This window comes from Odocoileus virginianus, chromosome 6 (genome assembly GCF_023699985.2).
Source record: "Odocoileus virginianus isolate 20LAN1187 ecotype Illinois chromosome 6, Ovbor_1.2, whole genome shotgun sequence".
In the NCBI taxonomy this organism is placed as follows: Eukaryota; Metazoa; Chordata; class Mammalia; order Artiodactyla; family Cervidae; genus Odocoileus; species Odocoileus virginianus.
This window is the reverse complement of record NC_069679.1, coordinates 27,367,963-27,383,791: the sequence shown is the minus strand read 5'-3', so window position 1 is coordinate 27,383,791 and position 15,829 is coordinate 27,367,963. Positions and strand designations below refer to the sequence as shown.

Below are 15,829 nucleotides of genomic sequence, written 5' to 3'. Positions count from 1 at the left end.
TTGATCTGAAGATAGGTTTTAATTACTCAGCTTTAAATGCTATTAAAAACCATCATTTATATTAGATAAGAACATTCAGCTTTCAAGTTCAGTTCAGTTGCTCAGTCGTGTCCAACTCTTTACAACCCCATGGACTGCAGCACACCAGGCTTCCCTATCCATCACCAACTCCTGGAACTTGCTCTAACTCATGTTCATAGAGTCAGTGATGCCATCCAACCATCTCATCCTCTGTCGTCTCCTTCTCCTCTGCCTTCAATATTGCCCAGAATCAAGGTCTTCTCCAATTAGGTTGGCAGGGAAATCTGAAGTTGGGAAATAAAACTTCAGCCAATGGAGATTTCTTCCTTTCTTCTTAATTGTAAAACTTGTAGAAACAGGAACAAAGAATCTGCATATGTCTATGTGTACTTACACATAGTGCAAAGCTCAACTGATATAATGAAATGAGTCCACTGGGAAATGCACAACATTTACTATAACTGGAGGGAAGAGTCCTATGTCATAAAAGTCAAACAGAAACAAGTATATTCAATTCTCAATTTTTAATCAATCCATCAGTCAGCCAATCATTACTAAAAGTCAAGTATAATGGTGCTCTGGCAGATATAAGAGAAATGTAACATGATCTTGGAGAACAAGCCATCTATAGGGGAACAAGACAGATGAACCTGAAACACTGAGGTACCATCCCTGAGAATGTTCATCAGACTGCATGTTATGTAGAAGTGGGGCCGCCTGTCACTTACCACTGCTTGTGGTAAAGGGGAGTTGTGGGTGTTATGGAGTTAGAAAGGCTCTATGGGGAAGTGGGTTTGAGTTGGGCCTGGACAGATGGTAGGATCTGCAGACATAGAGTGCAGGCAGTGGATATTGGGTCCAGGTAACAGAAGGCACTGGGGTGGCAGTTGGCAAGTTGCTAAGTGGAGGATGCCTGATAAGCAAGTGTGCATGTTGAGGAGGGCTGAGGACACAAGGCTGCCCCAGCAGATGCTGTGGCCGCAGGGAGTCCCTGGGGACCTCCCAAGGGGCTGCTGTGGTGTAGTGCTCCAGCCCATGCTGAGCTGTGCTGGGATCTGAGTCAAACGTAAAATGTGGTATATTGATCCTATCCTTATTTAAAATCGTGATATTTATTCATCATGGATTTTTTTCTTTTAGTGTTGATTTTTAAAATATTGCATTAAAGTATTATTTATTTTGATTACTGTGAATGTGGGCATCCCCGTAAATTTTCTGTCCCAGGCAAGTGTCTCAATTACTTCACCCTCAGTCTGGTCCTATGTTCTTATTCTGAAGTTTGAGGGTGAGTATTTATGTTATTAATTTAAATTATAGCTTACTCATGTTACAAATAATCTTTGGGTAGTAGACAGTATTTAATAAAACCAAGATTAAGAGATTAGAATTTTAAGGAGATTAATTTGGAACTTTGGATACCCAAAAAACATGATAAATAAAAGAATCCCTTTGTGCTCTTGATTCAGTCTCTCACTTTTATTCATTCACTCAGTCATGTCTGACTCTTTGCGACCCCATGGACTGCAGCACGCCAGGCTTCCTGTCCATTGCCAACTCCTGGAGCTTGCTCAAACTCATGTCCATAAAGTCGGTGATGCCATCCAACCATCTCATCCTCTGTCATCCCCTTCTCTTCCTGCCTTCAATCTTTCCCAACATCAGGGTCTTTCCAGTGAGTCAGTTCTTTGCATTAGGTGGCTGAAGTATTGGAGCTTCAGCATCAGACCTTCCAATGAATATTCAGGACTGATTTCCTTTAGGATTGACTGGTTTGATCTTCTTTCAGTCCAAGGAACTCTCAAGAGTCTTCAACACCACAGTTCAAAAGCATCAATTCTTCAGCGCTCAGCTTTCTTTGTGATCCAACTCTCCTCACTTGTGGTCCAAGTCATCCATACATGACTACTGGAAAAACCATGGCTTTGACTAGACAGATCTTTGTTGGCAAAGTAATGTCTCTGCTTTTTAATATGCTGTCTAGGTTGGTCATAGCTTTTCTTCCAAGAAACAAGCATCTTTTAATTGCATGGTTGCAGTCACCATCTGCAGTTATTTTGGAGCCCAAGAAAATAAAGTCTATGACCGTTTCCATTGTTTTCTCATCTATTTGCCATGAAATAATGGGACCAGATGCCATGATCTTAGTTTTCTGAATATTGAGTTTTAAGCCAGCTTTTCAGTCTCTAAGGTAGAGAAAACTCCCTGTTGCTACAGTACATGTAGAAAAGGGTTGCCTTGCCTATGTCTAAGTGGGTAAAAGATATCTGGGGAGGGGGGGTGGTTACCAGAGTCCACTGTCCACTTCAACAGAGACCTTGAGCAGCTCAACTGCTGGAGCTGGAGTGGCTCAGCCACATGGACTGAGACAAGCTTCCACAAGTGGGCCACACAAGGTGGGCTTGGCCCACCTGTCACTTGAAACAAACTCACCCAGCTGTGCTCAAAGAGAAGCTCTCCACTGGGCCACAGCACATACCTCCGGCCATGGCCCAAGGAGCAATGCGAGGTCTGTGAATGCTATAAATGCTTCTGGGCCACTTGCATGTAGAAGTGGTGTGTGACACCAAGAGTATGATTCCTAGCACATCTAAGCATGTAACATCTGAAAAATCTGAAATCTACTGTTCACTAACAAACTGTGACTAATGAAAAATGACTTTAAGCCAGAGAAGCCAATTAGCATGTGGCACGAATCGCACAAGAGGCCCCGGGGAAGGCAGAGAGGCACAGCGGCTCCTGGCTTTGTCGCCAGGTGCACTGCTCTGTCACTGGATGTGCACCTTCCAGTCAGCACCAATCTCCAGCGAGAGCGTCTCCAGGTTTAGGGTGGACGTTGCGGCATAGTATGTAAAAGCCACGGGCTGAGCGCTGCCATCTAGAGAGCCAAACAGTAAAAGGGAAAGTCTGGTGACTATCCAGGAATGAAATGTCTTTTCTTTGAATTTAAAAATGCTTCTGTTTCTATCACAAAATTTTATATTCCATATAGGAGAATCCAAATTAATACCACTTGTACCCCTGGACTTCCATGGATTTTTAAAACAAGAAGCACTCCAGTGTTTTGAGTAAAAGACTGAATGAAAAGAAACTGTAAGGAGCAAAGTGATTTGCCCAGCAAATTCAGTAGGTTAAAAAAAGATATATCCTGTCCCAGGTCATTTAAGAAACTCAATAAATATCAGTAGGATTCCCTACGACTTCAGATACCTACAGTTTAAAACAAATATTCAGAGAAGCTACAATATTATTTCAAACCTCAAATGATTTCCCTCAGGAAAATATTAACAGCTTACAATAAGCAGAAAGGCAGTTGATGAAGAGAGAAGCAGGATGGCCTCATCCCCTCTAGATACTAGTATATTTGACTCCTGCCAGAAAGAGCAGAGTCCACTTGGCTAAGCACATTATATCAGCTTTAGACTAACCACCTCTTCACGGCAAATACTTCTATGCTTATAGAACCAAGTGGACTGTTTCCTCACCAGCTGAGTGGGCAGTCACAGAAGATGGCTGCTTCTTGAGGCCTAGGACCAAGATCTGCTCCACCACACACTTGCTGGGATAATGACCCCTCTCGTCAGCACAACTGGAATAGATACAACAAATGACATTAGGAAAAGGAGAGGAACAGGAATTTGGACTGGCTACCAGATCACCATCCCCTCCCATCTTTCAAGCCTATGGAGGCATGAAACATATAGCTGTCACATTTACTAGGATGAAGAGATGGAAAAAGATGACTCTATATGCCGAAGACAAGCTAACCAGTGCACATGTGCTCAGTCATGTCTCTTTGCGACTCCATGAACTGTAGCCCACCAGGCTCCTCTGTCCATGGAATTTTCCAGGCAAGAACACTGAAACAGGTTGCCATTTCCTACTCCAGGAGATCTTCATGATCCAGGGATCAAACCCGCATCTCCTGTGTCTCCTGTTATGGCAGGCGGTTTACCACTGAGTCATCTGGAAAGCCCAAGCTAACCAGTAGTCTTCCTCTAACAAGCCATTAGGAGGGACATCACTTAAGGACACTGAAGTCCCAAATGTGACTTGGATGCTGCAATCAAATTGCAAGAAATCAGATCCTTAATGAATGTTTGAATAGATGAATAAATGGGATTAATAGGAATTTATACTGAATTCTTTTTCATTTTTCAGAAAAGGAAGGAAAGGAAGATGAAGACAATAAGGAAGGGATGTTCATAGAGTGATTGAAAAATACTCCCAGGGGCTCCAGACCAAAGTGGCAACATAAGAGGCTCCTGAATTTCCCTTTTCCTACAGATGCACTGAATATAAAGCTACACATGGAACAATTCTCTTTGAGAGAAACCAGAAAACTAGTTGAGTGACTCCTGCACATTGGGTGACTGAGAAAATACCTACATCAAAACAAGCAGGAAAGGCTGAGACACACTTCCATATAACTCCCACCCCTGGCATGTTTGTGTGCTAAGTCACTTCAGTTGTATCCGACTCTTTGTGACCCTATGGGCTGTAGGCTCCAGACTCCTCTGTCCATGGGGATTCTCCAGGCAAGAAAACTGGAGTGAGTTGCCATGCCCTCCTCCAGGGAATCTTTTCAACCCAGGGAATGAACCCGTGTCTCTGTGACTCCTGCATTGCAGGTGGATTCTTTACCTCTGAGCAACCTGGGAAGCCCCACCTCTGGCATAGTCTCATACAATTGGGAAGGAATGTGCAATCCTAGCTTCTCCAGAAAAAGTAAAAGGTTTGGATCATACTTCCAGTGTCCCTCCTTTCAAGGGTCCCACCTGGAGAGATATAGGCCCTCAAATCACCTTGCTCTGACAGCCAACAGAGTTAATTACAGCAAATTAAGAAGCAGTTGTTAATAGGCAGCATGGCTATCCCCCCAGGGCTCAGTGCAGAGGAAGCTGGCGAAAATATCCATCTCCCAGGTTCTTCCTGGAAAGGATCTAACTGCATACTTTCGCTACTGCCTGAAGGTTCTAATCAGCCTGTATCTAAGTGATGACTAAAATGTGCCCCTTTGGGATATGGATGGGTCTCAGCATATCCTTCACTACTGGCAGTCACTAAGAACAAACATGGCAGTGTGGATAATTCCAAAGTTCTGGAAGCTATAAGGAGCTCACGACAGGCTGATCAATGAGGATCATCTCCTACATGAGGCCAGTATGTAAGGACTGGAAGACATGGCTGTCTTATCTAATGTGAGAAACAACACCAGGAGTCAAGGCAGACGAAACAGGAGAACATGTTCCTAACAAAAGAACATGATTAATCTACAGAAACTGACCTTAAATGAAATAGAGATAAATTGCTTACCTGATAGATAGTTCAAACCAATGGTCATAAGGATGCTCACCAAGTTCAAAGAGCAATGCATGAACAAAATGAGAATTTCAATACATATGGAAAATATTAAAAAGTACCTAACAAAACACAGACCTGAACAGTACAAGAAGTGAACTCAAATATTCAACAAAGTGATGAATGGCATCACTTACATGTGGAATGTGAAAAAAAAAAAAAAGAAAAAAAGGAAAAAAGAGTTGAACTCATAGAAACAGTAAAATGGTGGTTGCTAGGGGCTCACGGGTGGGAGAAGTAGGGAGAGGCTGGTAGAAGAGTACAGACTTTCAGTTATAAGATGAATAAGGTTTGAGAATCAAATATATAACATGGCAAATACAGTTGATAATCCTGTATTGCATAATGGAAATTTGCTAAGAGAGTAGATCTTGTGTTCTCATCAAAAGGCGGAAAAAAAGGTTAAACATGTGAGGTGATGGACGTGTTAATTAACTTGATGAGGGGAATACTTCCACAATGTATACATATATCAAGTCATCACACTGTATACTTTAAATATACTACAATTGTATTTGTATACTAGTATATATTAAAATTTTATTTCTAAATCATACATTACTGAATCTGGAAGAAAAGAAGAAAAATACAAATGGCCTTCATCATTAATTTTTAAAAATAGTAACTTAAAACATCAGCTTTGCATTTAAGGATAACAAATGGATAGCATAATTTATTTAAGAAAGCACACGGCTCTTTTAGCTGCCATTACCTGTTGGTCAAAACACCTGAGGAAAACGAAAACTTCCTATGCAAGAATTGCTTCTGGTGGAGGTATTGGAAAGAATGGCCATCATCAAGATAGAATTCACCCATGGCAGAACCCTGGAGAGTGAATCATAGAGAGTATGCTCATGTAATAGCTTTCTTAGAAAAGACTGTCACTCCCTAAGGGAAATAACTGATTACAAAATCTGTGAAAAATTATGTTGAACAACTGCTTAATATTAAAGCTGTACAAAGTAGTCATAAAATATATAAACACTCAATACCCATTTGTGAAATAATATGAATAAGGAAGTCACACAAGAGAAGGCACAGAGAGTTAGGTTTTGTTGAAAGAGATTTAAACTCTGAAGTATGGTCAGTGGCATAGGTGACTTCAAAAATACTACCCTAAAATGTGACAACAGGTCAAGAAACATTCACCCAATGGAACTGAAGTTAAAAGGAAAAAGTATATAATGGACGAGATCAGCTATCTTTAGAAGAACCTCCATTTGGAGAATGGTGCCTAGTTCCTACTGTCTTTGGTAGGAGGATCCCTTTTGCATGTCAGACAATGTCACAGCACTCCATATGGCAGTTCCCTGTTACTGACAATGCTTCATGCGCTATGGACCTCAAGTCTCTTGTAGTTTATTCCATGGCCTCCCACGGGCCCAAGGCCCACAGTTTGACCCAAGAAGACATGCTTAAAAGAAACGGATGGAAAAGAAAGACGTAAGAAAAAGGAAGTGAATTATAACATTTGCTTAAGAGTGAGGATTGGTGTTTGGCGCTGTATTTTGGCAAATGGTCAAGAGAGGAATCTGCTATAGGCCTCATTCAGCTCAAAAGATCTCTTCAAAAGAAGAGATCAATTCTGGATCCTTCTAGACCTTACCCTAGGAGATTGTAGTTGTTTGAGCCATCCAATGAGAATGGAAGTTGTGTGTGGGGCTGCGTCCCTGGAATGTTGTATAGACACAGGACCCTTTTACTGGAGACTGAGTCAGGGCTAATCCACATGGCAGGCTGCCTTTGGCCCAGTGAGCTTTCAGTCCAGTGGTAATCAATGCCAAGCTGCAGAGCACCAAGGGTCACAGTGCCCTAGAGGAAATTTTTAGCATTTCTAGTTCTCAGAGTTCCCTGAAGAACAATTTCAGGAAAGTTAGATAAGTTGGACAATGATGCAGAAATGATTCAAAACTTTGATTTCTAGACAAACATCAGAAGCACCTATCCCATAGATGGGCTTCACCACTTTTATACACTCAAGGCTACCACTGTAAAGAGAGTCATAACAAACAAGGGGTGTAAAAGTAATATTTTTCAAGTACCTTAGTGCTCAGGGCCACTCGAAGTCCATATGGGGAATCAGTCATGCAGCCTGTGGATCTTCCTATAGTGGTCTTTACTGGTACCACACTTCCACCACGTTGAAACACTGGTATCTACAATAGGACAATACTCTCAGAGGAGGATTCATATAAGGCAATTTCAAAGTAGGCTTTTAAAATATTTCATTATACATTCTTTTCAAAAAAATTTTTATTTAGTTAGTTTTGGCTGTGCTGGGCCTTTGTTGCTGCGCTTGGGCTCTCTCTAGTTGCATGAACACACACCACTCTCCAGTTGTGGTGTGCATGCTTCTCATTGAGGTGGCTTCTCTTGTTGTGGCTCACAGGCTCCGGAGTGCAGAGGTTCAGTAGCTGGGGTGCATAGGCTTAGTCGCCCTGTGATATGTGGAATCTTCCCAGAGCAGGGATGGAACCCATGCCTTCTGAATTGGCAGGTGGATTCTTAACCACTGGACTGCCAGGGAAGTCCCATTATACATTCTTCATAAATGTAGGCTCAAAAGCAAAATAAATTTGTGAACACAAATTCATTAGTATAGGGGAAAATATCTTTATATAGGGTTCTGTACTCTCCTCGGTTTTAGGCATCCATTTGGGGTCTTGGAACATATACCCCATGGGGAAGGGGGTCTACTGTATTCTTACTTTTCTCCCAGCTTGTAGCTTACTACAGGCCCTGGCATTAAAAGGAAGAGAGTTCAAATATTAAAAATGGTTCACTTAAAAAATTATTAGGGAAAATTTCTCACCTCCATCAATTTATTATCTCTTCTAACTATCCTATAGGTAGCTTTTCCTGCTTTGTATTTTAAATTTGCCTGTCAGTATAGCAAACAAGTTTATTTTTAGGACCCTACTAAAGAGGGGATTTTTATGTCTATGCAAGCAGGCCCAGATATATATGTGTATATGTTCATAAAAGATGGTGGTTTCTTGGTTTGAGATACATAACTGTTGTCCCTACTTTAGCTTATATACCCCTTGCTCCCTGCTTCCCTGCATCACTTGGATGACTGGCTCAATTCTGAGGGTGAATCTGTGAAATTTCTGTTATAGAAGCTGCCAAGGGCACTTGACGTGACTCTGACAACAGGGCTGTAGGCATAGGTCTTCTGGAATAGCACTTCCAGCAAGGACAGCCCAGTAGGTTCCATGTCTCCCAGTATAGTCCTCTCTTAGGAAGCTCCCTGGATCATGTGAGGGCTTACACTTTGCTCTGAGTAAGCTACAAGTGGGGAGAAGAGTTAGAATACAGTAGGCACCCTCTCACCCCATGGGGGATATGTTCCCAGACCCCCAGTGGATGCCTGAGACCGAGGAGAGTACTGAACCCTATATAATGATACCTTCCCCTATACTAATGGGTGGGTAGCATACACAGGTTGGATCTGCTGGACAGAGGGATGAGTCACATCCTGGGCAGGATGGAGCAGGATGGCACAAGATTTCATCATGCTCCTCAAGGCAGCATGCAGTTTAAAACTTATTATTTCTGGAATCTTCCATTTAGTGTTTCTGGACCACAGTTAATATTTTTGGGCCACAATTGACTGAAGGTAACTGAAACTGAGGAACATGAAGCCTCAGATAAGGGGGACTGCTGTATATAGGAAGTTGGCAGTAAGGATGGCTAGTAGGCAAGATGTCCACCGTCTGCTTGACTCGCAGCAAGAAGTAAAAGCACATTTACTTCCCACCCTTATCAGTCAACTTCTTCTTCTTTTATTTTCCTTCAAAGAATGAGGCAGTAAGTTAATATGGATGGGCCCTGGAGAGGAAGTCCAATTGACCTGGGGTCTTATCTCAGTTCTGCCACAATTTAGCTGAAACCCTGGACAAGTAATTTAACTTCTCTGAACCTCACTGGCTTCACCTGTAAGCAAGAGGGATTCAAGTAGATGAATGTTAAGGTCTATTATAGATCTGAAAGTTGGCATCTGAAATCATTTTCTCTATGTGAACATGAACATGTTAGTCGCTCAGTCGTGTCTGACTCTTTTTGACCCTATGGACGATAGCCTGCCAGGCTGCTTTGTTCATGGGATTTTCCATACAGGAATACTGGAGTGGGTTGCCATTCCCTTCCCCAAGGGACCTTCCTGACCCAGGAATCGAACCCAGGTCTCTTGTATTGAAGGTGGATTCTTTACCATGCGAGCTACCAGGGAAGCCCCATTTTCTCTATAATGGGGTTCACATTGCTGCTGAGAATTTAAAAAAATAACATACATCTACTTAAGAATTTTCACACTACTTCAGGCCTCTGGTAGTGGCTGTGATTCAGTTGCAGGAACAAACTTCCCTTCAGAAATGCAGTCTGGGGGACTTCCCTGGTGGCCCAGGTGTTAAAAATCCACCTTGCAACACAGGGGACTCAAGTTCCATCCCTGGTTGGGGAACTAAGGTCCCACATCACGCAGGACAAGTAAGCCTGCACACTACAACTAGAGAGTCTGTGCACCGCAACTAAAGATCCCACATGACACAATGAAGACCCCGAGTACTGCAACTAAGACCTGATGCACGCAAATAAATGTAACAAATGAATTAATTAAAAAAAAAAAGATGCAGCCTGGATGGGCCACTCTGGGTCTGATATCATAACTCATAGCCTCCCCTTGGGCCTAGAGATCCAACTAGAAACTCAGGTCTCCTGACTTGGTCCTGTAGAAGGATATTCTGTATGGTATGTGTGCTACCACTGTGTTTACTCCCTGTTGTCAGCATGATTATTCTTCTTAGACATACAAAGGTAAATAAATGGGGGAGAACTGTTTGTCTTCAGTGTTCCAAACTGAAATCAGGGTACATGTTATTTTTATACTCTTTTTTTTCCCCTCACATTTTGGCAGTTTTATTGATAAAAAATTCACATGTCATATAATTCATCCATTTACAGTATACAATTAAATGGTTTTTAGTATATTCAGAGTCATGCAACCATCACCATAATCAATTAAAAATCACCCCCCAAAAGAAACCCTGTACCCATTAATGGTCACTCGCCATTGCTCCCCCAGTGTGACTGTATTTGAAGACCTTTACAGAGGTAATTAAGTGAAGTCATAGGAGTGGGGCCCTGATCCAAACGATTAGTGTCATAAGAGACACAAGAGCACACACTCCCTCTGCCATAAGAGGATGCAGCAAGAAGGTGTCTGTCTCCATGCCAGGAAGAAATCCCTCATCAGGAATCGAACTGGTTGGCCCCTTGATCTGGGGCTTCAAGCCTCTAGAACCGTGAGAAAATAACTTTCTATTGTTGAAGCCAGTCAGTCTATGGTATTTTGTCATGGCAGCCTGAGTAGACTAATCAGCACAATAGGTAAAAATAACAGTCTGAAAATAGCTTACAGAGTCCAAGGTTACTGGGATCTTTACTGTACACGCTCCTTTCCAGTGAGCAAATGTCTTAGAGTCATACCAAATCTGAAAAGAAACAGACCCTAGTGAAAAAATGTGTATAAGCACATTTTGCTCATGATTTCATTATTTAATAAAACATCCATTTATTTGGATTTCAAATAACCATAAAGCTAAAATAAGTATAATTTTAAAATTTTTGAATAGAGGTTAGAGAGAACATATGCTTTTAAGAAAATCCCAAAGGACTAACTAACCTAGTACTGTGATGGATTAAGCTGAGTAAAAGGCCATTGATTTTTCCATTCATCTATCCAAAAGTTATTTACTGAACAACCTACCATGTGCCCAGCATTGCTGGGTACATACAAGTGAACAGAAAGACATAGAATCTGCCCTCGTGGATTTTATAGTTCAATTGGCTTATAAAAATGTAATGATCTTACAGTGAAAAAGATGACGGAAGGGAGAAAACAACAACAAAACAGAAGCACACTGCAAGCAAATAAATTACAAATAAGGCAGGAGAAAAGAGTGTCTGACAAGGAAACAGACCTTAGAGAAAAACAAATGGAAATCTGGATTACTAATACAGTGTCACTTTTTAAAAACAAGAGTACAATTCAGGGATGAGGTTCAAACTCTTATCTGAGATGCCCATCAAGGGGGTTTACTTGCGAAAGTGCCAAAAAGCTCCTGCCAAAGTAATCTGATGGGATAAATCCTTCTTAAGGATGAAAAGAAAACCTTTTTGTCTCTTCTAGTCCAATATAATTTCTGGTAGCCACAGTTCACCTCCTGGGATTACCAGAGCCTATATAAAGCTGGGATGTTGAATTAGTCACTGTCCTGCTGTGACTGTGAGAGGGCTGTGCCCTGATGATTGTCAGCTGCAGTGAACTCTTAATTCAACTGGATCAGTCCTACCTTGTCATGAAGTATTATCTTCAGCTGGATTCAGTTTCCTAATGTATTGTCAAGGATTTTTGGGTCTGTGTTTACAAGGGATAATCCCTTAGCTATCTTTCCTTGTAATGTATTTCTTTGGTGAATTCTAGTAGCTCAAGATAAAGAGTTGGTGGGAGTGAAAGGTTAAAAAGAAAAAAAAAGGATTCAAACAAGAGCTGGGGATTACCCATCAACCATTTCCAGTCTGATTAAAATGAGAGGTACAGGGTGTGTGGTACCATAATCAAAGATCCCCAGCCTAGGAAGGGTACAACTGGTACAAAACACTATGTAGATTAGATTATAACTGGTACAAAACACCATGTAGATTAGTGGCCATTAACAGATAAAAATCAGGGCCCTCAAAAAGCTAACATTCTAATGGGAGAGATAAACAATAAACAAAACATAAAAGTAAATGTGTAGGCTGTTTAAAATGGCAAGTTCTACGGAGACAAAGGATGAAGGAGAACTAGACGGTACCAGGGGCAGTGGGAGTAGTCTGTGATCTTAAAGAGGATGTCAGAGAAGACCTCCCCAAGAAAGAGACTTGTAGGAGAGGGAATGTGTTGTACAGAAACATGGGAAGGTGACACCTAGGCTGTTAGATAGCTCTCTGCCCGTCGTGGTGCTATACTAGCTAACCAGCAAGGTAAAGTTCAGGCAAGAAGCAGCTTGGCTCTCCTACCCAGCCTTTGGGAAGATGTAGCAAGAGAAACAATCACAGAACACTCCTGGAAAGTGTTGAAAAAATAGGCTACATAGTCATAACAGTGTGATTAAAATGATAATAGGTCATTAATAGAAATTGTGGCAAAGTCAGATAGGGAGCTAGTTCCTCTTAATGGGAGCCTATACTTAGAATTAATTTAAGAAATCTCAGCATAAATGCTTGGCAAGCCAATTCATTTAGCTGTTGTAATATTTAACCTTTTTCTCAGGTTTCTGCTTGCCAGGGGAACCTTTGTAAAGAGCCCACACCTTCAGAACTACAAATTACTAGAGAAACCAAGCAGAAAGAACATCATTCATGGGCTTTCTGTAGAAAAGCCTGGTTATTGTCATATCAATGATGACAGGTGTAGTAGGCTGAATGGTGACCCTTCAAAAAGATGTATTTGCTTCCTAATCCCTGGAAGGAGTGAATATTACCTTTATGGGAAAAGATTTGACCAAATTGAGGATCTTAAGGAGATTATCTGGAATTATTTAAGTGAAAGTGAAAGTGAAGTCGCTCAATCGTGTCCGACTTTTTGCGATCCCATGGACTGTAGCCGACCAGGCTCCTCCTTTCATGGGATTCTCCAGGCAAAAATACTGGAGTGGGTTGCCAGTTCCTTCTCCAGGGGACCTTCCGGACCCAGGGATCAAACCCAGGTCTCCTGCATTGCAGGCAGACGCTTTAACCTCTGAGCCACCAGGGAATGCATTGGAATTATTTAGATAGGCCCTAAATATCATCACAAGTGTCTTGTAAGAGACAGATGGGAGAGGAGACACACACACACACAGTGAAGATGGAGGCATAGACTGAAGTGAGGTGGGTACAAGCCAAGGAATGCCAAGAGCGCAGGCAGCCCCCAGAAGTGGGGAGCGTGGAGAGTGGCATGGCACAGACCCTCCCTCAGAACCACCAGGAGGAACCAACTCTGCCCATGCCGTGATTTTGGACTTCAAGCCTCCAGTGCTGTGAGAGCATAAATTTTTGCCGTTTTAAGCCACCAAGTTCGAAAGGAAGAGATTCGACACACGTAAGGTATGCGGAGGTTTGTTGTTTACTGTTACCTCACTTGACCCTGGCAGAAACACATCAACCACAGTAGCTTTTGGTTCTGTGACTGGATGAACCAATAAAGCACTTCCTGAAAAGTGGAGGAGATAAAGTTGAATGTCATTATAAGAGGTCTGAAAACACCCCTTCTTTTTTTAAAAAAATTTTTAAAATTTAAACTTATTTATTTGTAATTGGAGGATAATTACTTCATGTTATTATGTTGGCCTCTGCCACATATCAACATGCATCAGCCTTAGGTATACATACGTCCCCTCCTTTTTGAGCCTCTCTCCCCACCTCCTACCTTCCACCCCATCCCACCCCTCTAGGTTGTCACAGAGCACCGGATTTGAGCTTCCTGTGTCATACAGCAAACTTCCACTGGCTATGTAATTTTACATATGGTAATGTGTATGTTTCAGTGTTGCTCTCTTAATTGAGTGCTTTTGTGGTTTCAAAGACCACTCAACTGAACTTCTTAAAGGCAGAGATCCTGGTGAGTTGAACCAATGATTCTTCAGGGAGACGTATTGTTAGTTAGAAAGAGGACAGGTGACCAGAGGTGACTGTATCACTGCCATCATTAATCCACTTATGGTGTATTAGGATTACAGGGAGGGACCCTGACATAGTCCAGCATGGTCTCACTTGGTGCCCAGCTGTAGTATGAAAGCACCATTTCACTTCTGCAAATGCTTCATTGTTTGCTATACGTGACTTTGAATGTGGTGAGTCTACAACTGTGACTCAGAAGTGTGGTCTGCATAGATATTCAGGCCCTCTTTCTTGGGCAGGTATCATCAGAAAAATTATAATTCTCTTAAAAGAAATCTGGATTATTAATTTTGTTTTGATCTTGGCACTGGCATATGTAAAATTCATCCAATTACAAATCGCTACTTAATTCAACAAATATTCATTGAATTCTGCTGAGTACTAGGCACTGTGCTAGGCTCGAGGAATGTAGCTTCAAATTAGACAGACATGGTCCCTGCCCTCATCAAGTTTATAGCCAAAAACAGATATTCAACAAGTAATTACAAATTAATTAGAGCTAAGACAAATAGTAAACTGGCAAAAGTACAAAATGGAATGAAAATTATGTATTAAGAGGGACTGACTTTGATTAAGGCAGGTGGAATTAGATATTAGGAAGCAATTTTGGTCAGGAAAATTTTCTCTAAGGAAGTAGTAGCTTTTTAACTTGAGACCCAAGGATGAGTGGAGACCTAAAGAGATAGGTTTTTTACATTTTGGGGGTTCTACTGTTTAGAAACAGAATTCACCTTCTGGGCAACTCTCTGTCAAGCCTGGCCTCTTGAACATATTACCCAAATGATAAACTTCCCTGTTCCAAATTTGATTGCTGCTGCTGCTGCTGCTAAGTCGCTTCAGTCGTGTCCGACTCTGTGAGACCCCATAGACGGCAGCCCACCAGGCTCCACCGTCCCTGGGGTTCTCCAGGCAAGAACACTGGAGTGGGCTGCCATTTCCTTCTCCAATGCATGAAAGTGAGAAGTGAAAGTGAAGTCGCTCAGTCGTGTCTGACTCTTTGAAACCCCATGCACTGCAGCCCACCAGGCTCCTCTGCCCATGGGATTTTCCAGGCAAGATACTGGAGTGGGGTGCCATTGCCCTTTCTGTCCAAATTTGATTAGCCCCTACTAAAGAGGACAACCAAAAACAACCAACCCCAGTCCTGTTCTGCATATGAAATAAGCTCTTCAGGGTCTTTACAAAGATAACTATCTGGTTTACTTTTTTCTACTTCCCTTCCCTGTGGTGGTATCTTAAGGCTTAGAGGTAAACCCTGAACAAGAATCCCAAATTGCATTCATAAACAGAATGGGTTTATATGATGTTAACATATTATGAGAAGCACTACATGACAAAAGAATAGAGTTGGGATCCCACGAATACGCTAAAAATCTTGGTGATGAAATTTCTTTTCTTTTTGGCTTTCTTGAGACTAGGGATTTTTTAGTGTTCCTATACTAGAAAATATAATAAGAAAAACATAATTATAGTATTTATCATAAGTAAAATTCATCCAGAAATGCTCACCCAGCATGTATTCATCTTCCACACTAAAAGTCTCTAATTCATTAGGGAATTCTACCCACAGAGGCCTGGGGAAAAGAAAAAAGAAATTTCTTACTTCAACATCATTAGATTTTTTTTATAATTCAATCACTCATATTTTCAGTTTTATAACTATTCAAAGGAAATTGGAAAAAGTCAAGACTTTTTTCATATGAGTCAAGATTTTATGAGCACCGATTATGATTTTTGCTGTTGTTTA

General features: G+C 41.5%; 1 protein-coding gene across 7 annotated transcripts in view; it reads right to left on the bottom strand.

Annotated features, from left to right (window-relative positions):
- Positions 1-15,829, bottom strand: part of GANC (glucosidase alpha, neutral C) — a 66,837-nt gene continuing 51,008 nt past the window's right edge. For 5 of the 7 annotated variants that reach the window (XM_020906783.2, XM_020906781.2, XM_020906786.2 and 2 more), the window contains 7 exons: positions 15,592-15,656; positions 13,539-13,615; positions 10,797-10,871; positions 7,422-7,535; positions 6,092-6,204; positions 3,504-3,607; positions 1-2,896 (listed from right to left, as the gene is read on the bottom strand). In XM_020906783.2, the coding sequence (XP_020762442.2) occupies positions 2,787-2,896; positions 3,504-3,607; positions 6,092-6,204; positions 7,422-7,535; positions 10,797-10,871; positions 13,539-13,615; positions 15,592-15,656 (658 nt within the window). In that variant the 3' untranslated portion in view covers positions 1-2,786. Of the gene's footprint in view, positions 2,897-3,503; positions 3,608-6,091; positions 6,205-6,985; positions 7,231-7,421; positions 7,536-10,796; positions 10,872-13,538; positions 13,616-15,591; positions 15,657-15,829 lie in introns of those variants that run through there. The other 2 variants (XR_002316412.2, XM_020906787.2) reach the window with 2 other exon arrangements.